The sequence below is a fragment of the Erpetoichthys calabaricus genome, chromosome 8 (assembly GCF_900747795.2).
Source record: "Erpetoichthys calabaricus chromosome 8, fErpCal1.3, whole genome shotgun sequence".
Lineage (NCBI taxonomy): Eukaryota > Metazoa > Chordata > Cladistia > Polypteriformes > Polypteridae > Erpetoichthys > Erpetoichthys calabaricus.
The window spans coordinates 150,807,220-150,831,864 of record NC_041401.2 but is presented as its reverse complement, the minus strand read 5'-3'; the positions used below and the strand labels follow the sequence as shown (position 1 = coordinate 150,831,864).

The window sequence follows — 24,645 nt, the reverse complement described above, 5'->3', positions numbered from 1 at the left end:
TCATTACAGATGTATTCCAGATCTACTGCTTTATGTGACTAATCACCTAACCTGTAGATTTTCATTTTTTTTTTGTTTGATGAGTCTCTTCTAGTGTTTAATCCAAATTTTCTTTTCTTGCATCATTTTGTGCTTTAGACCTCTAACTTTACACTCAACTTTTCAACTTGTCCTATCTTGTTTTAAATTTACTTGGCAAGGACACTTGCTTTTCTTAATCACACCTTCACTTTTTCTTGAACTGGATGGTCCCAGTCATCATACAATCTCCAAACTACACCACTGACAACTTACATCTTTCCATGTCAGAGAACTTTTTAATCTAAACGGTTTCTAAATCAAATCGAAACAAATTTTATTTGTCACATACAATTATGCACACAATACAATATGTAGGGAAATTCAAGGGAGCTAAACTCCAAGACTGTGTATTAGAGGAAGAATATAAAGACAATAAACAATAAAAGTCAATATATAAAATGACTGCATAAATAAATAACTTAATATAAGAGAGTTAGCAATAGGGCATTGTGTAGCTCTAGGTACTGTCTTTATTTAGGATGTAGATGGACTGTGGAAAGAACCCTTATCTTGAAATTTACAAAGTTTCTTGATAAGGTGCCATATGAGAGGTTGGGCAACAAACCAAAAATCATGGGAGTTCAAGGTGATATTTTTAGACACAGGAAGCAGAGGGTAATGGTATAAGGACCCTTACCAGAACTGACTGATGTTAAGAGTGGTGTTCCACATGGGTCAGTGCTAAGGCCACTCCTATTTTTAATATATATTGTGAAGAAAGAACACAAGGAAACACATATAAAGGTTTGGGACCCTGTCCCATATACTGTAATAAAAGTTTTTCGTCAATAGTTTCAACAACTCAAAAGACACAGAAGGAGGGGTAGACGGACAACTTATAGGGACGGACCAAAATTAAATGATGGAATGCTGGGAAAACCGTGGTGCTGGATGGATGGGTGATGTCATCATAGAGGGACCAGAGGGATGAAATGAACCTGGAAGTGCTGCCGCTGTTTGGATCATCTGGGCAGTATTACGGCGACGGAGCCACATTCTTTCTGAAGGAATAGAGAAAGAGAGGTTGGTACACTGCCATTCTCCCCTGGCACGAATTGTTGCTGTGCGAGTCGGGTCCTTAAACTGCTCTCCATGCGTGCGTGACAATATAAATAATTTAGATAGGAATATAAGTAACAAGCTGGTTAAGTTTGCAATATGATACCAAGACAGGTGGATTAGCAGATAATTTGGAATCCGTTATATCATTACAGAAGGACTTTGATAGCATACAGGCTTGGGCAGATTTGTGGCAGATGAAATTTAATGTCAGTAAATGTAAAGTATTACACGTTGAAAGTCAAAATGTTATATTTGACTTCCTATGGGAGGTCTGAAAATCAAAAGTACACCTTCTGAGAAGGATTTAGGAGTCGTAGTGAGCTCAACACTGTCAACTGCCAGACAGTGTTCATAAGCCATTCTTCTTCTTCTTCTTCTTCTTCTTTCGGTTGCTCCCGTTAGGGGTTGCCACAGCAGATCATCTCCTTCCATATCTTTCTGTCCTCTGCATCTTTCTCTGTTACACCCATCACCTGCATGTCCTCTCTCACCACATCCATAAACCTTCGCTTAGGCCTTCCTGTTTTCCTCTTCTCTGGCAGCTCTATCCTTAGCATCCTTCTCCCAATATACCCGGCATCTCTCCTCTGCACATGTCCAAACCAATGCAATCTCGCCTCTTTGAGTTTGTCTCCCAACTGTCCAACTTCAGCTGACCTTCTAATGTACTCATTTCTAATCCTATCCATCCTCGTCACACCCAGTGCAAATCTTAGCATCTTTAAATCTGCTACCTCCAGCTCTGTCTCCTGCTTTCTGGTCAGTGCCACCATCTCCAACCCATATAACATAGCTGGTCTCACTACCGTCCTATAGACCTTCCCTTTCACTCTTGCTGATACCCGTCTGTCACAAATTACTCCTGACACTCTTCTCCACCCATTCCACCCTGCCTACACTGTCCTTTTCACTTCTCTTCCACAATCCCCATTACTCTGTACTGTTGATCCCAATTATTTAAAGTCCTCCACCTTCGCCAACTCTACTCCCTGCATCCTCACCATTCCACTGACCTCCCTCTCATTTACACACATGTATTCTGTCTTGTTCCTACTGACCTTCATTCCTCTCCTCTCTAGAGCATATCTCCACCTCTCCAGGGTCTTCTCAACCTGCTCCCTACTATCGCTACAGATCACAATGTCATCAGCAAACAGTATAGTCCACGGGGACTCCTGTCTAATCTCGTCTGTCAACCTGTCCATCACCATTGCAAATAAGAAAGGGCTCAGAGCTAATCCCTGATGTATTCCCACCTCAAACTTGAATGCATCCGTCACTCCTACCGCAGACCTCACCACAGTCACTCTTCCCTCGTACATATCCTGCACAACTCTTACGTACTTCTCTGCCACTCCTGACTTCCTCATACAATACCACAGCTCCTCTCGAGGCACTCTGTCATATGCTTTCTCCAGGTCCACAAAGACGCAATGCAACTCCTTCTGGCTTCTCTAAACTTCTTCATCAATATCCTCAGAGCAAACATTGCATCTGTGGTGCTCTTTCTTGGCATGAAACCATACTGCAGTTCACTAATCATCACCTCACTTCTTCACCTAGCTTCCACTACTCTTTCCCATAACTTCATGCTGTGGCTCATCAATTTTATTCCCCTGTAGTTACTGCAGTCCTGCACATCCCCCTTATTCTTAAATATCGGCACCAGTACACTTCTTCTCCACTCATCAAGCATCCTCTCACTTTCCAAGATTCCATTAAACAATCTGGTTAAAAACTCCACCGCCATATCTCCTAAACACCTTCATGCTTCCATAGGTATGTCATCTGGACCAATGGCCTTTCCATTTTTCATCCTCTTCATAGCTGTCCTTACTTCCTCCTTGCTAATCTGTTGCACTTCCTGATTCACTATCTCCACATCATCCAACCTCTTCTCTCTCTCGTTCTCTTCATTCATCAGCCTCTCAAAGTACTCTTTCCATCTGCTCAACACACTCTCCTCACTTGTGAGTACGTTTCCATCTTTATCCTTTATCACCCTAACCCGCTGCACATCTTTCCCAGCTCAGTCCCTCTATCTAGTTAATCGGTACAGGTCCTTTTCTCCCTCCTTAGTGTCCAACCTCTCATACAACTCATCATACGCCTTTTCTTTAGCCTTCGCCACCTCTCTCTTCACCTTGCGCCTTATCTCCTTGTACTCTTGTCTACTTTCTGCATCTCTCTCACTATCCCACTTCTTCTTTGCCATCCTCTTCCTCTGTATACTCTCCTGTATTTCCTCATTCCACCACCAGGTTTCCTTTTCCTCCTTCCTCCGTCCAGATGTCATGCCAAGCACCCTTCTTGCTGTCACCCTTACTACATCTGCTGTAGTTTCCCAGCTGTCTGGTAACTCTTCACTGCCACCCAGTGCCTGTCTCACTTCCTCCCTAAACTCAACCTTGCAGTCTTCCTTTTTCAACTTCCAGTATTTTATCCTTGGCTCTGCCCTTACTCTCTTCCTCTTCTTGATCTCCAACGTCATCCTACAGACCACCATCCTATGCTGCTTAACTGCACTTTCCCCTGCCACTACTTTGCAGTCTTCAATCTCCTTCAGATTGACTCTTCTGCATAGGATGTAATCTACCTGTGTGCATCTTCCTCCACTCTTGTACGTACTGTAACCCTATGTTCCTCCCTCTTCTTAAAATACGTATTCACCACAGCCATGTCCATCCTTTTGGAAAAATCCACTATCCTCTGACCTTCTTCATTCCTCTCCTTGACACCATACCTACCCATCACCTCCTCGTCTCCTCTGTTCCCTTCACCAACATGCCCATTGACATCCGCTCCAATCACCACTTTCTGTCCCTTGGGTACACTGTTCATCACTTCATCCAACTCACTCCAAAAATCTTCTCTCTCACCCATTGCACACCCAACTTGCGCTGCATATGCACTAACAACATTCATCATCACACCTCCAATTTCCAGCTTCATAATCATTACTCTGCCTGACACTCTTTTCACCTCCAAAACACTCTTGACATACTGTTCCTTCAGAATAACTCCTACTCCATTTCTCCTTCCATCCACGCCATGATTGAACAATTTGAATCCACCACTGATCCACCTGGCCTTACTCCCCTTCATTTAGTCTCTTGCACGCACAATATATCAACCTTCCTTCTCTCCATCATATCTGCTAACTCTCTCCCCTTACCAGTCATACTGCCAACATTCAAAGTTCCTACCCTCAGTTCCACTCTCTTTACTTTCCTCCTCTCCTCATGCCTCTGTACACATCTCCCCCCTCTTCTTCTTCTTCTTCTTCTTCAGCCAACAGTAGTCCAATTTCCACCAGCACTCTGCTGGCGGTCATTGTTAACCCGGGGCTCAACCGATCCTGTATGGAAATTTGTATTGTTGTCAGCATATTGATTTGGCAAAATTTTACACCGGATGCCTTTCCTGACGGAACCCTCCCCATTTATCCGGGCCTGGGACCGGCACAAAGAAACACACTGTGCATCCCCTGTGGCTGGGTTGTTCATAAACCATTAAGAAGGCTAACAGAATGTTAGGTTATATAACACAATGTGTGGAGTACAAGTCCAAGGAGATTATACTCAAGCTTTATAATGCACTGGTGAGGCCTCATCTGAAGTACTGTGTGCAGTTTTGGTCTCCAGGCTACAAAAAGCATATTTCAGCGCTAGAAAATGTCCAGAGAAGAACAACTAGACTGAGTCCAGGGCTACAGGGGATCAATTCTCAGGAAAGACTAAAAATGTTAAACCTTTTTAGTTTAAGCAAAATCAGATTAAGAGGTGACATGACTGAAGTGTTTAAAATTATGAAGGGAATTGGTATAGTGGATTGAGACTTTGAAATGAGTTCATCAAGAAAACGAGAACATAGTTTGAAACTTGTTAATAGTTAATTTTGCACAAACATTAGGAGTTTTTTATTACATAAGAGAACAATAGACACATGGAAAAAGTTACCGAGACTTCAAGGACTTTCAAAACTAGGCTTGATTTTATTTTGGAAGAATTAAGTGGATAGAACTTATGAGATTTGTTGAGCTGAATGGCTTGTTCTCATCTAGATTGTTCTAATGTTTTTAAAAAAAGCACCTAATCATTCTCCCTGTACTGGTCTTCAGGCAGTGGTAGTGTTACTGGGGTTCCTGGTATCACTAATAATTTTCTTTGCCCTGGTGTGAAGTTGCTTGGTATAGATGTTCTGAAGGTTAGAGAGTACATTCCTGGTGAGATGCTCAGCTGTCCGCATCACTCTCTGTAGAGCCTTTCGGTCCTGCTGTATGTTGTTTCCACATCAAGTGGTAGTACTTCCTGTTAGGATGCTTTTGATGGTGGATGTGTAGAAGTTCTTTAGTATCTGGGAAGGCAGCATAAAACTGAGGCATTTGAGGTAGTGAAGTTGTTCTCGTATCTTCTTCAACAAGGAGTCAATGTGCTTGGATCAGGTTATGTACTCTGTGTTGTGGACACTGAGATATGTAAAACCTTCTACCCTCTCCAGCTGAGTTCTATTAATTCTGAGGGGGCGGTTGTGCTTCTGCTGGCTTCTCTCCACAAAGTCCACAATTAACTCCTTTGTCTTGCTGACATTGAAGAGAAGACTGTTACTGTGTCACCAATGTGATAGACTATCCACTTCATTCAGGTAAGCCTGCTAATTATTAGCGATCAGGGCTAGCACAGTTGTATCAGTCTTGTTAGAGTGATGTGCAGCCATTCAGTCAAGGGAGTATAGCAGAGGGCCCAGAGCACAGCCTTGTGAAGCCCCAGTGTTGAGGGTCATGGATAGTGAAGTGTGGCCACCCACTTGAATCACATAGGGTCTTTCTGTCAAGAAGTTCAGATCTCATCTGCACAGTGACATGTTCAGATGCAGGCCCCAGAGCATGGTGATGAGTTTAGACAGTTTATTGTGTTAAATTCAGAGCTATAGCTTATAAAAAACATTCATCCTTCTGTTGTGGAGGTTGGCCAGTACTGTATGTAGGATCAAGGTGATGGCATCATGCGTGGATCAAACTGGAGCAGACTGTGAAGGTGAACACAAGATGTGGAGAAATGCTTGCTGTGGCGACATGACAGTTTCTTATTTGCAATTTTATTGTTACTCACAAGTTGTTCTTGATCTTAAGTTACTCTGATAACAAACCTTTTTTTTCCAATGATATTTCTGGTTGTGTCCTAGAACTCCAAAAGTTTCTTACTTTGTTATAAATCTGTTGAACTAGATAGTAGACTTAATAAAAGATTTAACTTTACATTTCTTATCTGAAGAATTAAAAATGGGTTTAGCTTGAGGTGAAGTGCAGGATTAAGATTTTTTTCACGCCTTCTTCTCCCCACCCTTTTATCTGAAAAGAGTTCTGATCTGACAGGTTTTGTCAGTAGAACAAGTTTATTACTACCTGCTTTCTGCAGTTGCTCCTGTATGCAATCCAATTCATAACATTTCAAGGTAAGCAATATTTTTATTTTACTGATTACTATGTGAATGTCTTGAACACTGAAAAATAAATTCTTATATTAAGCATTAGGCATTGACTTGTTTATAATTTTGTGATGGTTTGATGACAATGGATCATGTTGGTGTCTTTTCACATTCCAAGTTGCCTTAGAAAAAACAAGCATACACTCAAAACCAATACAATACTGCATTTAAGGTACTTTTTATTTGAGTAGTAATGTTAGAATAGAGATTACACTGTTTATGTTAATGACAAATTAGTTGTAAATAAAGTAAATTATTTTAATTTATGAGGTTTAATGTTTGACTAAGATATTCCTAATAACTTTAAGTAGCTCCTGTCTACTTGGAAACCTTAACTCCATTAATACTGTATGTATGATAAATATTATTTTAAAAATTCACCTATTATATATTCTTTTACAATATTCACACTATGCAACTGTTTTAACAATACCTTGAATTACCAGATTCTCCCAGAATGATATACAAGTTTAATTATGCCTTTTTCCTTATTTTTGAATTCTCCACTGTGGTGATAATAAACTTACTGTATATGTGTCCATGCAGACACTCCTGGCATACTCAACAACAACATAGAACTAGGATGGCTCTGTGCACTCTTTTAAATCATACTGGCTACTGTGCAGCTTTCACTAATACAATACCCAAAAGGGAATCACACAGACTTGTGGCTCAAGTAATCAGTCTTCATTTATACAGTATTCTTTCTTAAAATGGGTACTTCAAGACAGCCCTTTCACACTGCAGACTTCCTGTCGACTGCTATAAATGTAAATTTGAAACTGCTGCACTTTCTTGGCATGAAACTATATTGCTGCTGACTAATCATCACCTCACTTCTTAACTGAGCTTCCACTACGCTTTCCCATAACTTCATGCTGTGGCTCATCAATCATTTTTTTAAAATAAATTCACCCTAATATTGAACTATCACTCTGCAACCATGGATAAAGCTTAAATTTACATTTATTGAGTATACTGCAAATATTTAACCTTTCAGTTGAATCTTTAGTAATTTATTTTCTTTTACAGTGAATTTAACTAGTGTAATGTGGCCTTGCTGAAGTATGTCTTGCACGTCTGTTCAGGTGTGAGCTGTGATCATTCTGTTAGAGCAGTGTAGCTAGCCTCTGGCACCTGCTAATGTATTTGAGCTGAGGTAGCCGACCTCACCCATATTGCTCTGTTTGACTTTTCCATGGTAAAGATCTGAGTACAGCCAGGAGTACAACTCTTGAAGCGGCTCATTGCCTTCGCTAAGGCATTCTGAAGTGACCCAGAGGCAGTGATAGGACCTTATTCTTTGTTGAGGTATTTGATCTCTAACTCAGCAGGGGTAGTGATAGGCCCTTGGCCACCATTTAAACTAGAGAATTGATAAGTGGGGGGCAGTTAGGACTGGTCAGGATTAGAATTGTACATGAAGGAACAACAGTGGTGTAAAAACAAAAATCCATTGTAAATGCGTAGAAATTCTACCACATAGTTTACGTGCACAAGTAAAATAAGTAACACATTAAAATAACTTTCCTTAATGCTAGAAGTATCAAATATAAAACAAGTGAGTTGGAGATGTATGTAGCTGATTTTAATTATGATATTATAGCAATAATAGAAACCTGGCAAAATAATAAAGCTGAGGATGAGTATAACACAAATAGTTAAATATTTTTTAGGACCGATAGATGGAAAAGAAAAGACAGTGTTATCGTTATGTAAAACATAGTTTAAATGCAACTCTTCTTCAGATGGATGATGGGCCCCACAGTCAGGACATCTACATTCATCTGAGAAGGAATAGGGAAGGAGGCCTTATGTTAGGAGTGTGCAGTACTTTAGACCCCCCAAAGCAGATAGTAATTTAAAAGTGCATCTTTTTAATAATATTGAAAAGGCAAAAGTACACGGTGGGATATTACAGTCATGGGGGATTTTAACTGCCTGATTATTAACTGGAGTAACTTGTAAATAACGGAGTACCAGAGCAGGTGTTTTTAGACTGACTGTTTTATAACATGGTATTGTTAAATCACCAACGTGGAGGGAAGCCTGTCTAGATTTAGTATTTTTTGATAAACAGGATAGAATTCAGGGAGTAGAGGTGATTAAACCACTATGGTCAAGAGGAGGAGGAAGAGGAGGTTAGGAGCACGCGCTGATACAGCACATTGCTGCACCAACCACATGACAGATCATAATAAAATACAATTCTCAATATTTTGGAAAAACGCGATTCAAATACTAAAACTGTTCAATTAAACTTTCGAAGGGCATGTGATAAAACCTGGGGAGTTCAATATGAATGGAAAGGTTCTGCGCTGGTATCTGGAAGTTTGCCAGTTCAAATTCCATTACTACCGGAAAGGATCCTACTCTGTTGGGTCATTGAGCAAGGCCATTAACCTGAAAATTGTTCCAGGGCGCTGTACAATGGCTAACCCTATGTTCTGACCCCAAAAGGTCATGCAAAAAGACAACTTCCCCTTGGAGTTTAACAAAAGAATATCACAAAAAGATGATTGTTTGAATTAGGTCAGCTGTTCCACATCGGCACTCCACAGGTCACAATTAAGACGCCCCACTCACAGAAGTGTAAAGAGGAGCTAGAGGTGAATGATGAAAAAATTGAAGAAGAATGGTAAAGGAGTAAAGAGAACAAAATCGGTGGGGAGCCAGTGATGAGAAAAAGTGGTAAAACAGTTAGGGGGAAACCATGCAGTGAGAGGCATGATACTCAGGCCAGTAGGCTTAATATGCATCACAGGTAAATTAATGGAGGAATTATTAAAAATAAGATTGAGCAACACATGGCAAGAACATAACAATGATGGGGACGAGTATAACATAGAGAGATACACATCTTTTTAAGAAGGACGGACAGAAGGGAAAATGAGGTGGGGTTGTTGTTTATGTCAAACAGAATTTAAACGCAAGTCCTCTTCAGTTGGACAATGAACGCCATCTTAGTGAGGACATGTGGCTTCACCTGGAAAACATTAGGGAAAGAGGCCTTATTTTAGTAGTGTGTTATTGACCGCCCAATACAGAGAGTAATTTCAACACACATCTTTTTAGTAGCATTAAAAAGGCAAGTTTACAGGGGATATTATAGTCACAATAGACTTTAACTATCTGAATATTATTAAAGATAAGATTGGGCAGTACATGGCAAGTACAGCAGTTTTTCTGAACAGTCAGCATGGGTTCAGAAGAGGGAGGTTGTGTTTTACTAACATGCTATGAGATTCTATGAGGAAGCAACAAAACGATATGATCAAAGTGGACCTTATGATATTATTTATCTGGACTTTGAGAAAGCATTTGATAAGGTGCCACATGAAAGGCTGGGCATCAAACTAAAAGAAGTGGGAGTTCAGGGTGTGGTATGTAGATGGGTGCAAAATTGGCTCAGACACAGGAAACAGAGGGTTATTGTGTGAGGAACCTCATCAGAATTGGGTGAAGTTAAGAGTGGTGTCCCTCAGGGGTCAGTCCTTGGGCTGCTCCTATTTTTAATGTACTGTATGTAAATGATTTGGATAGGAATATAAATAACAAGCTGGTTAAGTCTACAGGTGATACTAAGATAGGTCGATTGGCAGATAATCTAGAATCTGTTGAATCATTGCAGAGTTACTTGGATAGCATACAGGCTTGGACAGACTTGTGGCAGATTACATTTACTGACATTAAATTTCAAGTATTACACATAGGAAGTAAAAATGTTAGGTTTGAATACACAATGGGAGGTCTAAAAATCGAGAGTACACCTTAAGAGAAGGATTTAGGAGTTGTAGTAGACTCAACACTATCAACTGCCAGACAGTGTTCAGAAGCCATTAAGAAGGCTAACAGAATGTTAGGTTACGTAGCACGGTGTGTGAAGTACAAGTCCAAGGAGGTTATGCTCAACCTTTATAATGCTTTATAGTACTGTGTGCAGTTTTGGTCTCCAGGCTAGAAAAAGGACATAGTAGCACTAGAAAAAGTCCAGAGAAGAGTGACTAGGCTGATTCCAGGGCTACAGGGGTTGAATTATGAGGAAAGATTAAAAGAGCTGAGCCTTTACAGTTTAAGCAAAAGAAGATTAAGAGGTGACATAATAGAAATGTTTAAAATTATGAAGGGAATTAGTACAGTGGATTGAGACTTACTTTAAAATGAGTAAGAGTAAACACAGGTGTGCACACATAAAAATTAGAAGGTTTTCCTTTCCCTAAACAAACAACACATGGAATATGTTACTAAGCAGTGTGGTAGACAGTAGGCTTAATGCAGTTTTGGAAGAATTAAGTGTGGTAAGATTCACAAGCTCTGTTGGGATGAATATCCTGTTCTCTTGTAAAATTCTGTAATGTTCTAGTTTTATTTGAGACATGAGTAATGAGTGCATGTTAAATAGGAAAGTATCATGGGGTGTTCATAATTTAGGCATTTCCATGCATCAGCTTGTCCACCACTATAAAAAGAGCCTCAAAGGTTAAAGTTCCTTTCATGAATGCTTTTACGCAACAACACAATCATCAGCCACACAACCACACTTATGCAGTATATACCACGCCAGTTTCAAGTCATCTATCAACCCAACCCACAACATTCTGGAATATGGGAGGAAAGCAGAGTTCCATGCAGACACAGAGTACCTAGCTAGGCTGAGGTCTGAACACAGGAGTCTGGTGATCGTGCTGCCCTGTAGGACATTCAGTTAGCCATGTATTTTCATACATTATTAAAAAGATTTTAATAATTATATAATTAATACAATGTGCTTTTGTTAAAGTAATGTGCTGTAAGTAAGATTTCTAGTAATGTCAGTAAAACAGAGAATGAAATGCAATATGATAACAGAAAAGCTAGATACTGTATATTGAAACATTGGAAGCTTTAAGGTTTATGTTTTTAAAGGTCTAAAAAATATTATAAGTTAAAATAGCTGGCAATTGATCATTTATAGATGGTAATAATTAATGGATAATATTATTTATCAGAAGTATCTCAGAAAGTATTTCTTATAAGCTCACTTTAATTTTCCACTTCCATTTCAGCTTTGCAGGGGAGAAAAAAAATCATCCATAAACATGAACACAGTGGCACAAGGTTTATTTCTGTGTTTGACTGCTGCTGCCATTTATTTGTTATTTTTCACTTCTCCAAAAAAGACTGCTAACCATCTTTCCAGAGGTAAGTCTGTAGTTGTTTTCTTCCTATAATGATTTCCATTACCCAGGGTCAATGAAAAGATAAGTCTCTTGGTATATTTCTGTTTAAATTCTCAATTGTTTCAAAAAATTATTTTTCCCCTTGCTAAACTTCAATGATCTTTTCTCATCTAAAAGCAATATGTTACCTCTCTAAACACATTCGGTTTGCTGAAAACAGCAGATTTACTTCCCGACACCAGACTCGTTCTGTTTTAGGCACACGAGTCTCTACATATACAGCAGACCCAGAGTCAGTTTGTATTCAACACAAAGAGTTTCGCTGCTATTTCAATTCCCAACTTCCTTTTCCTTTTCTAGCTCTGGAATGCTCTTGTCTTTCCTTTGAAAATGGTTGCTCTTTACTCTCAAACTGTTAGCTATTCTCTTCACTCTTTATCTGAATGATCACTTCCTTTTTCTCTTAACACTTTGTTTCTTTCTTTTCTTTCCACTAAACTTTCAATTACCCTTTGATTCATTTTCTCATTAAACTGACCATTGATATTCTGAGTATATGCTTTCTGAATAAACTCCATATTTTCCCAGTGCACACTAAGTTTTTCTTGTTTTTTTCCCCCAAAAACCTACATTTTGTTTAATTATTTTTGTTTTCTTCTTTGTCCTAAATGTCTTGTAAGGAAGTGCAGCATCTCCCCTTGCCTTCTTTGAGGAAAATCCCAATAACTAAGTTTTGCTTGCCATGTTCTTTATATACAAGATTGGGTTTGTGATGTCCAATTCAGGTTCTGACATTTTTCCTAGATTTTTGAAAAACACATCAGCTTTTTCCACAATACCTTTGCCAGGCTAAATTATAATGAGTTTGAGGTTAAATGTCTGTAAAGATTTAGAGAAACTCTGAGCAGCTTGCTTTAAAATTGGGTGTCTGTTGCCTTCAAGTCACGTAGCATTTCCATCAGTACCAAAGACTGCTTACCCCTATAATTCTATGATGTAAATGAATGTAGAGTTTTTTGACTAATTAAAAAAAGCTAAGTGATGTTTAATCTGCCCTATTCTTTCCATACTTCCATCCATCTATCCCGCTATATCCTAACTACAGGGTCACAGGGGTCTGCTGGAGCCAATCCCAGCCAACACAGGGTGCAAGGCAGGAAACAAACCCCGGGCAGGTCACCAGCCCAACACAGGGCACACATACCCACATACAATACCAAGCACACACTAGGGACAATTTAGGATCGCCAATGCGCCTAACCTGCATGTCTTTGGACTATGGGAGGAAACTGGAGCACCTGGAGGAAACCCACGCAGACACGGGAAGAACATGCAAACTCCACGCAGGGAGGATCCGGGAAGCGAACCCAGGTCTCCTAACTATGAGGCAGCAGTGCTACCACTTGCGCCACCGTGTCACCCTCTTTCCATACTTACAAAGTACAAATAGCGTTTATTCGATCCTTGTAAATACCTAAAACTTTAAATTGGGCTGTTTTAATATTGAATAGCGGTCAACCTTGAGTCAGAACATTCGAGGGATTTATGATTGACTTTTGACCAGTTTTCAATACCCTTGTAGCAACCAATTGTCTTGTAAAATTGAGGCAGGTTTGTCATTCAATAGGTAGATTTATTGTATTTCAACTGTCACACAATGGAATAAGGCTACCTTCATATTTGTATTACTGAGGGACCAATGAGAATGCAGCAGCTAACAATAATCGTAACAGGCTTGGTCAGGCCCTCAGGTCCTTAACAGATAAAAATGGCAGACTCCAGGTCCTTGATAGAGGGACAGTAAGAGAGGCAAACGCAGAAATGCGATTTGACAAAAGGGTGCAATTTATTATGCAATGAATAGCTAAAAACAAGTCCCAAAGAATGCATGTAGCAAAAAGGTGAAAAGAAAGCCAGTAGCTTTTAAAACATACTAGAAATATGCAATAAATACCACAAGCAACAACAAAAAAAAAATTGAAAATTGCACCCTGTAAATTATTGTTCCATCAGGGTGCTGCACTCCCAGCACAATCAATCTCTAAAAGACTCACGGCCACAAGCAACCCTGGATGTCCTACCCTTAACTTTTTTCCCCCTTTATTACTTTCCCAACAGGCTTTTATAAGTTCCTGCAGCAATCCACTGACAAGGGACCTGGTTATCCATTCCCCTGTCACATGTCCCGTGCCCCATTAAACACAATTTGATCCGTCTGCAAGTTGAAGACTCGGCCTTCCACGCCCCCAGCATTCAGAGTCCATCCTCGGTCACACCGCTTTTCGTTGCAAAACCAGCAATGTGGATTAACCCTGAAGCCCAAAAAGATGATGCTAATATGCCTTCCTCCGATCACGAGGCAAGAATCCGAGTTTCTGTTTATATTATTACTAGCTGATTACCCAGTGGCTTCGCTCACTGAGTGCAAGGGAAAAAAACTAATATGTAGTATTTATAAAATAAGTTTGTTAATTATCAATGTTATTTTTGAACAAATAAAGAACATTTACAATAAATAGAAATTATATAAATATTAAGTAGTAAAACATTTTGATAAAAGAATCTGAAGAAGATATAAGAAGCGTATAAATTATTAAACAGTCAAACATTAACATTTAAGAAGTAAAGATACAGTGAGTACTACTGCAGTGGTTTCGGGCAAACTACCTGCTTGACAGCCTTGCACTATGTGCCTGTGATTTAAGTGAAAATTATTCTGAGAAATATGGACGCTGCCTTTCTGTGCTTAACGGGCAGAAAGTCCAAACAATTCCCAAGTCTAATACTTAACATGAAGTTAAGTATTACATCTTTACTTTTTAGATGTAAACCCTCCATTTTCTTAAAAGAATTCATCACAAAAGCAACCTTGAATGTTGGGGGGTTTTAGTGACCCGAATTCATCTTAAGGGACAGTAAGTAAAAAGCACTGCAATTTACCAAGAGTCCCGCTTCGATAGCGCCGATTACACTTATTCGCAAAGATTTCCACTGTCCCAGGAGCCAACGGGGCACTTGAAGTGTGAGAAACAGTGCGAGAAGAGAGGACGCTGCCCGAAACTGTGAAGCTTCTGACCAGGAGGAAAAGCCCGACATTCCGCGCCTCCTAGCGTCCACTTTGTTCTTACGACCCCCTCACCGCTGAAGGTGGTCTCGTCTTCACATGGTTTACAGCTCGGCAGAGTTAAAAAGTAGAAAGACGCAAAGCTGTTTTCTTCATCTCTTTTACTATCAAGGTGTAGTGCGTTCCTCTTAAGTTGAATGAGGAGCCCAGCACACACAAAAATCTCCTACTCTTAGGAAAATTTAGTACGGAACCCAACCGAACCTTAGCCCCAATTTGATATCCTCATCTGGAGTTGTCTTTTATGAATTTATACAAAGGAAATAATCACCCCAACAATTCTTTAAACAACCAAAAAAGAATATATCATAAATCAAACAAAACAATAAACACCCTTTAAATCCTTGTCAAATCTATAATAACTACACAAACCCTAATTAATATGCCACCCCCTTAAACACTCTAATATACTCCCCAGAAAACGGTGAAACAGCAAAGAAAGAAAGCAAGCAAGGAAAAGAAACGGAAAATTACCCTATTTACAAACAGCACAAATATATTCACAGTACTTAAACCTATATTACATCTATATACAAATATAAATTAGACACACACACAATCCCCACACGTTCCCCAGTCTCTTTTATATCAACTTTGTTTTAAAGTCTAAATTCACACGGTCTGGGAAATCTGCAGTGAATCCAGTGATCAAGTCAGATACATTCTGACTCGTATACTGAATTTAAATGTAAAAGAAGTGATCTCACCGGCCTGGCGACGATTCCTTTGTTGAAGGAAGAAGAACGTCTCACCCGGGTGTCTCGGCATTAGCGACCTTCCATGGCCGATGCCCGCACCATAAAAGCAAAGTAAAGCCGTGTGCTCCAAAGGTCCTTCGAGGTTAGCCGGCACTCCTTCTCCGTGCACCCAACCGTCCTTATTACGGAGTCTCACTTGCTTTACCGCTGGCTTCTTCTTTACACTCACCTTCCCAGCTCCTTATTTAAACAGTCTTTTTTTCTTCTTTTCAGTATCAGTAAAATAACTCTCACACAAATAATAAGTTCCTATATTATAATATGTTCTGTGGTCATACGTCATTTCCGTTTCAAACACAAAAAGAATTTTATATATATAGATTGTCATATTTCTTTCTAGAAACAAAAAAACAATTTTAAAATATATGATTCAGGATTCGATAGTTAAAAGAAAGAGGACATAATGTATTTTTACATTAAGGAAACATCATAAATAAATATGAATGTGGTCCTATTATAGTGAATTCTATCATTCAAAATATTTGAAATTATTTTTACATTATTTCTTGAACCTCATTCAATTAAAGGGAATGTTCCGTTAATGACATTGTCACAAACTCCTCAAAGAGCCATAGCAAGGTTTGAGGCAGCCACCCGTATATTGATTTCCTGGCTGCAAAGTTGCAAATAAATGACAGCACTGATGTGCACAAAATGGAGTCCAAAACAGAACTGAGGGAATAGGGGAAAGGTGGAGGCTTTTATAGGTCAGGACAGGAAGTGACGTCAAAGGGGCTGAGATCGGAAGGGTCTTCAGCCATAGGCTTGAGCCTGGACGTGACATCAAGGGGGCCGGAGCCGGCAAGGTCTTCCTCCATAGGCTCGGACCCAGAAGTGATGTCAACAGGGCCAGGTGGAATCTCCCGTGGATGGTCTGCAGGAAAGCAAGAAAAAGAATCGGAGCACTCTGCCACATCCCGGTCTGATTCGGAATTGCCCTTACTCAAGCCCTTTAGCTGCCTCCCATGCACACGTGTGTGACAACATTAATTTATTATGTTACAAAATGAATGGTTATCAACAAGCATGAAAATGAAGGTCTAAACTTTCGAGTTCTCGGTAAAAGAAAAAAATAACACTTTTAAAATTGTTTGTATTGAACAATGTTTGAAATGATCCAGCTTCCACAGGGACCTTCATCCTCCTTTGTTTTTCTTGAATTGTGTTTTCTTAATTTTGCAATTATAATGTTGATAAATTTCAAGTGAAGTTATTAAAATTTCAAACATTTTCCTGGTTTTTAATTTTAATGAACAGTATATTTGTTCTCCCTGTGAATATTACAGGAGCAACACAGATACTGTACATTACATAAAAATAAATGCGTGCTTTGGTTAATGGTTTTAAAATCATATCATTGAGTGAGTAGGGTGTTTAATACTTGAAGTAGCAGTACTCAGTAAATGATTCTGTATTTTATATACTGCTGGTATCTCGGTGGCAGCGCTGTTGGCTCGCAGTAAGATGACCAGGTTTGCATCTCAGGTTCTCCCGGTGTCTTCTTGACTTTCCTCCCTCCATCCAAAGACATATAGGTTAGGTGGTTCCCTGCAGTGGACTGGCCCCTGTCGAGGGTGTGTTAGTGCCTTGTGTCGTATGCTGGCTCAGACAGGCAACCCTGTTTAGACAATTCAGATACAAGAAACAAGAGTGGATATTTACATTTATTTTGGCTCTGTTTCAAGTAGATTTGGTCCTTGCTTGATATTCTTTTGGAGTAACCAAGATTACAGATTTATTTGTCATATATAGTCAAGACAGGCATAACATGTAGTGAAGTATAACTGTTTAAACAGGACAAAACACCAAGATCCTGACTTGTACATATGTACTTATCAAAAAAGTGAGGCAAATCTCTTAAATTGCTTAATAGATATTAAATCGTTCGTTTTTTTATAAAGAAATGTAAAAATGTGCATTTTTGAAAGTTGCACCCATTGTGCCTTACTTCCATGGACTGTCTTTCATTTATTTTTGAACTGAACAACAACAACAACAACATTTATTTATATAGCACATTTTCATACAAAAAGTAGCTCAAAGTGCTTTACATAATGAAGAAAAGAAGAATAAAAGACAAATAAGAAATTAAAATAAGACAACCTTAGTTAACATAAAAAGGAGTAAGGTCCGATGGCCAGGGTGGACAGAAAAAACAAACAAAAAACTCCAGAAGGCTGGAGAAAAAAATAAAATCTGTAGGGGTTCCAGGCCACGAGACCGCCCAGTCCCCTTTGGGCATTCTACCTAACATAAATGAAATAGTCCTCTTTGTAGTTAGGGTTCTCACGGAGTCACTTGATGCTGATGGTCATACAGACTTCTGGCTTTTAATCCATCCATCATTGTTGGAACATCATGGTGCTTTGGGTAGATGGTGGTGGCACAAGCCACCACCAATAGGACACCGGAAAAGGAAACAGAAGAGAGAGTAGGGGTTAGTACAAATTTTGAATGAATAGTTATTATAATGAATTGGATATACATAGTGTCAGGATTAAATTACAGTGAAGTTATGAGAAGGCCATGTTAAAGTAATGTGTTTTCAGTAGTTTTTTAAAGTGCTCCACTGTATTAGCCTGGCGAATTCCTACTGGCAGGCTATTCCAGATTTTAGGTGCATAACAGCAGAAGGCCGCCTCACCACTTCTTTTAAGTTTTGCTCTTGGAATTCTAAGGAGACACTCAGTTGAGGATCTGAGGTTGCGATTTGGAATATAAGGTGTCAGACATTCCGATATATAAAACGGGGCGAGATTATTTAAAGCTTTATAAACCATAAGCAGAATTTTAAAGTCAATTCTGAATGACACAGGTAACCAGTGTAGTGACATCAAAACTGGAGAAATGTGTTCGGATTTTCTTTTCCTGGTAAGGATTCTAGCAGCTGCATTCTGCACTAACTGCAAACAATTGATGTCTTTTTTGGGTAGTCCTGAGAGGAGTGCATTACAGTAATCTAGCCGACTAAAGACAAACGCATGAACTAATTTCTCTGCATCTTTCGATGATATAAGAGGTCTAACTTTTGCTATGTTCCTTAGGTGAAAAAATGCTGTCCTAGTGATTTTATTAATATGCGATTTAAAATTCAGATTACAATCAACGGTTACCCCTAAGCTTTTTACCTCCGATTTGACTTTTAATCCTAATGCATCCAGTTTATTTCTAATAGCCTCATTGTATCCATTATTGCCAATCACTAAGATTTCGTTTTTTTTTTTATTTAATTTGAGAAAGTTACTATTCATCCATTCTGAGATACAGGTTAGACATTGTGTTAGCGAATCAAGAGATTTGGGGTCATCAGGTGCTATTGATAAATACAGCTGTGTGTCATCAGCATAGCTGTGGTAGCTCACGTTATGTCCCGAGATAATCTGACCTAATGGAAGCATGTAGATTGAGAAGAGCAGCGGACCCAGGATAGAGCCTTGTGGAACACCATATAGAATATCATGTGTCTTTGAGTTATAATTACCACAACTAACAAAGAATTTTCTCCCTGCCAGGTAGGATTCAAACCAGTTTAAGACACTGCCAGAGAGGCCCACCCATTGACTAAGGCGATTCTTAAGAATATTATGATCAATGGTGTCAAATGCGGCACTCAGATCTAAGAGGATGAGAACAGATAAATGGCCTCTGTCTGCATTTACCCGCAAGTCATTTACTACTTTAACGAGTGCAGTTTCTGTGCTGTGATTTGTTCTAAAACCTGACTGAAATTTATCAAGAATAGCATGTTTATTGAGGTGCTCATTTAACTGCATAATGACTGCCTTCTCTAAAATTTTACTTAAGAAAGGCAGGTTAGAGATGGGTCTATAATTTTCAAGAGAAGAGGGGTCGAGATTATTTTTCTTAAGTAGGGGTTTAACTACCGCAGTCTTAAGACAGTCTGGGAAGACCCCCGTATCTAATGACGAATTTACTATGTCAAGAACATTATCAATAAGCACACCCGATACTTCTTTGAAAAAATTTGTTGGTATTGGGTCAAGGGCACAGGTGGATGGTTTCATTTGAGAAATTATTTTATGTAAATCAGGTAAATCTATCCTAGTGAAAGACTCTAATTTATTTATTATGGAGTACTGGGGTTTCGGGGGATCCTTAGTGTTGGGGAGATATACTATGTTATTTCTAATATCATTAATTTTTTGATTGAAAAATACAGCGATAGCCTCACAGGTTTTACTGGAAGTACTTAGGAGGCATTCCTTTGAGTTACCTGGGTTTAACAGATGATCAATTGTCGAAAATAAGACTCTGGGATTACTAGCATTGTTATTTATAATCTTAGAGAAACAGCAGCGCCTCTCAAGACGGACTGTGTTATTGTATTCTGTTATTTTAACTTTTAATATCTCATAGTCAATAGTTAGTTTAGTCTTCCTCCATTTACGCTCAGCTCTACGGCATGTTCTCTTTAAATCAGACACTCTTTGGGTCTTCCAAGGTATAACAATGCTAGAAGATTTTTTAACTGTCTTTTCAGGTGCAACTATGTCAACAGCAGCCCTCACTTTAGTATTAAATCTTTCCACCTTACTATTTACATTCTCCTCGCTATTATAGTTGGCACTATAAACGGACTGATTGGTTAGAATGTTTGTAAGTTTTAAAGTTGCTGATGAGTCAAAGAAGCGTTTTTTAACAATATGCTTCTCATGAGTGTTTTCTATCATTATTTCTATATTAAAAAGTAGAAGAAAATGGTCTGATAGACCAATATCAATGACCTGCTTTATATCAACTTTTAGTCCTTTAGTAATTACTAAGTCTAACGTATGACCTGCTTTATGTGTAGGCTGATTAACGAGCTGTCTCAAATCAAAAGAGTCCAGGAGGTTCATAAATTCTTTTACTTTTTGGTCACATTGATTATCTACATGAAAATTAAAGTCGCCGACTATTAAGAGTGCGTCATAGTTCGTAATTAAGATTGACATCAAGTCAGAGAATTCCTCAAAGAAAGACGCGTTGAATTTAGGAGGTCTGTACACGGATAATACTAGAACGTGAGAAACTCCCTGAATAACAATGGCGAGATACTCAAAAGACTTGAACTTACCAAAACTGATATTTTTACATTTTAACCTGCTAGAGTAAATGTTTGCTAGCCCTCCACCTCTCTTTCCTTGGCGATCAGCACGAGTAAAACTGTAATCCGGAGGCGCAGATTCGATTAAAACAGCAGCGCCATCTGAGCTAAGCCACGTTTCACTTAGTGCAATAAAATCTATTTTTTTTTCACTAATAATGTCGTTGATAAAAAACGTCTTGTTAGTTAAAGCTCTAATATTTAATAGTGCCATATTCAATGTTTCGGAGGAGCAGAGATGAATACTATGTGCGTTATTGATATAGGGAACAGGAATTAAGTTATTTTTATTAGCGCCGCTCTGTGTGTATTTTTTGTTTAATCTATGATCTGTTTTTACAGTTTTAATACATTGTTCATCTAAAGTAGTAACTTTAATTAAATTATTGGCGTTTATGCCGTATTGCCTAGATTTTCTATGTGCATTAAGATTGGTTATTACAGTATTTATGTTGCGCACTTTTATGGAAGATTTTTTTAAACAATTATCATGACCAAACACAGGAGTGGCATTGATTCAAATTTTAAACTTAACTTTAAAAATGTTTTGTTTGGGGGATGCAATAATTACAAATCTGATTTTTTAATCGCCATATACAATTTCTTATATTAGGAATTTGTTATTTCTTGCATACCTCAGTATAACTGTATAACGTACTCTCCAAATTAGAGGTATAATTTTTTGAAAATAAGATTAACATTATTGGGTCATCAGTCTCACTTCCTGCTAAGGATTCATCTCTTCTCGTAGTGTGTTTGGTCTTTGACCACTTTGAGCCTGCGTGTGTCATCGTCTTTGTTGTCTGATATGGTGCAATGCCTGAATCCTACAAATTGCCCCCTGGACAGTGTCCCCTCTCGATTAGTTAAGGGGTTATTGATTCTGTCAGACCAAGTATTGTTACCTTAATGAATGCTAGTTTGATTTCTGGTTGATTTCCTGCTGCATTGAAACACTCTGTGGTGCAGAAACGTTTTATAAAAAACAAAATAAGGACCCTCTAATGTGTAAAATTTCAGGCCAGTTTCTAAACTGCCTTTTTTATCTAAAGTCTTCGAAAAAGTTGTCCTTAATCAAATACAAACATTTATGGATGAAAACAGTATTCTGGAAAAACTCCAGTCCAGATACAAATCTTCTTACTGCACTGAAACAGTCTTAAAGGTTTACAATTAAAGGTTTACAATGACCTCCTCCTAAGTACTAATGATGGAGATTCTGCATTCTTGTACTGCTAGATCCAGCCTCAGGTTTTGATATTGTGGATCTTACAATTCTTATTTCCCACCTTAAATGGTTTAAATCTTATCTAAGCAATAGGAGCTTTTCTTTTCACTTGGGTGAGTTCTCATCCTCTTTAGCTTCTCTTATTTGTGGGGTTCTGCAGGGTTCCATCCTTCCATGCTGTAATCTCCATGCTTTTAACAAAAAGGGCACTTGGATTCATTTTGCTATTTAATCAATGTAATCAATGTTGCCTATATATTCTCTGCCTTTATGGAGAAATGTGGCTGTGAACATCAAGACAAAAATAATATGTAATACTAATTTGGCAGAAAGCGCTATTGTGCTTTTATAAATAGCTAACTTAATTACAGAAAAATCAACTTAAATAAGATATTTAACAAATGGTAATGACGACGATAAACATAAATAGCTTTCATAGTGTACAGTAACATTGCAGATACACTACGTAACAACTCATAAATAAGTTAAAAAGTTAATATAGCTAAAATAATAAGACCAGTGGCGGACCGTCAGGGGCTGCAAGGCCTTCTCTGCTGGCCTAAAAAAATATCTGAATCACAAACTGATGTTAATTATATTTTGTCCATGAATACGTATTAAATAATTCCAAATAGTCTGTCCGCTTCCTTTTATAGCTTTTCCGGTGGTTGTGCTGCTTCCAGACATGTATTTTCGTATTAAAGCATTTAACCAATCACATTTCAGCCATCATCTGCTGCCAGGCAGGGTCAAAGTCAAAGAAGTCTGCCCGGAGGCCTTCACAATCCATTCTGCAGGCCCTCTAACACAAAATAAATGTCGATTAAACTGTTGCTTCAACCAATCAGATTTTGAGTTGGTTTCACTAGGGCCCTCTAGCAGGCGCATGGCAACGTCCCCGTATTCAGACCCATTGATTGGATAGGATGGTGAAATAGCTATTTTGTCACCCCATGGCTGAAGGAGGAGAAGAAATAGATTTGGTGGCAGATTTACTTTCAAGGCCATTTTCAAGACGGACTTTTCAAGAAAAGCTGGACATTGTTAAGAAAGGTCGGACAACTCCGAAGCTAGCTAGCCTGTCACAACCAGCAGGAGGATTTGTCCGCCACTTTCAGGTTACCAACTACGAGTGGTACCCCTGGCTCACAGGGTTCCGAGGAACACTGCAAATTGTATTGCTGGGAGTGCTTGTTATTTGCCACTGGTCGACATGGTGTTTGGAGCCACACTGGGTTTGTAAATTTGACTTGCCTAAACAAGGCAGCAACGAGACATCAAAGCACTGCCGGACACTTACAAGCAATGGTGCTTTCCAAAACTTTTGGTGAAACCAGAGTGGATCTACAGCTGAACGAACAAGTGCGCAGGGAAACGGAGCTCCACAATGAAAAGGTGAAGAAAAACAGAGAAATCTTAAAAAGACTGATAGACTGTGTCATTTCTTTGGGCAAACAGGAACTTTCATTTCGGGGACACGATGAAAGCGCGGGATCCAAAAACAGAGGGAACTATGTGGAGATTCTTTCTCTCATTGCTGAGAGCAACACGGATTTACATTACCACCTGTCCACCAATAAAGTGTTTAGTGGGACGTCGGGTAAAATACAAAACGACCTGATCACTGCTATTGCTGAAGTGATGGGAGAAGAGATAAGAAGTGACGTTAAAAAAGCACCGTTCGTCTCTATTATGGTGGATGAGACGACAGACGTGAGTAACACAGCGCAGCTAGCACTGGTCCTGCATTACGTAACGGGCACAGGTGTCAAGGAGCGATTTGTCAGATTTGAAGATGTTACCAGTGGGAAGCGAGCCGATGGCATTGCAGGTCTTATCATCAGATTTTTGTTAGAAAATGAATGTCTGGGTAAAGTTGTGGCACAGTGTTTTGACAGTACAGCGGTCATGTCATCTGGATTAAATGGGGTGCAGGCTAAAGTTAAAGAGAGAGCACCTTTGGCTTTATTCATACACTGCTATGCACATCGGCTCAATTTAGTACTGACTCAAGGGGCCTCAAAGCTTAAAGAATGCAAGATCTTTTTCGGCCACCTCAATGGCCTTGCTGCATTTTTTTTCTAAATCGCCTCGGCGCACGCAACTACTGGACGAAATCTGCCAGCGGCGTCTCCCTCGTGTGGCACCAACACGGTGGCAGTACACATCCAGAGTGGTCAATACGGTCCTTGAGAAGAGAGATGCTCTAAAGGAACTGTTTCATCACATTCTGGAGCATCATGACGAGTATGATGAGGACACAGTGCGCTGTGCTGATGGATTTAAAGCAGTTCTGGCTGATTTTGAGTTTTGTTTTTTGCTTCACACATTCAATGGCACTTTTGAGTATTCAGACGTGCTCTTTTCATAGTACAGGACAAAAAATTGGATGTGCAGTTTTGTCTGGCTAGGGTAAAGGAGTTCTGTGACACCGTTGAGTGAGATAGAAGTCGATATGAGGAACTCTGCAAGACCACTGAATGCACCACAGGCGCTCCGAGCGCACGAAGAGGTCACGCACAAGATCCTTGCGCGCACTACCGCCAACTCCATGGCAGGATTCTGGACAATATTATTTGCCAGACACAGACCAGATTTCAAGACCACAAAAAACTGATGATTGTCATGCTCCTCGACCC

The 24,645-nt window shown here is 39.3% G+C and overlaps 1 protein-coding gene across 3 annotated transcripts in view; it reads left to right on the top strand.

Annotated features, from left to right (window-relative positions):
- Positions 1–24,645, top strand: part of LOC114656170 (anterior gradient protein 3-like) — a 270,125-nt gene that overhangs the window by 201,543 nt on the left and 43,937 nt on the right. Inside the window, exons 1-3 of one of the 3 annotated variants that reach the window (XM_051930538.1) lie at positions 6,505–6,599; positions 6,750–6,802; positions 11,676–11,811. In XM_051930538.1, coding sequence (XP_051786498.1) covers positions 11,709–11,811 — 103 coding nt within the window. In that variant the 5' untranslated portion in view covers positions 6,505–6,599; positions 6,750–6,802; positions 11,676–11,708. Of the gene's footprint in view, positions 1–6,504; positions 6,600–6,747; positions 6,803–11,675; positions 11,812–24,645 lie in introns of those variants that run through there. The other 2 variants (XM_051930539.1, XM_028807608.2) reach the window with 2 other exon arrangements.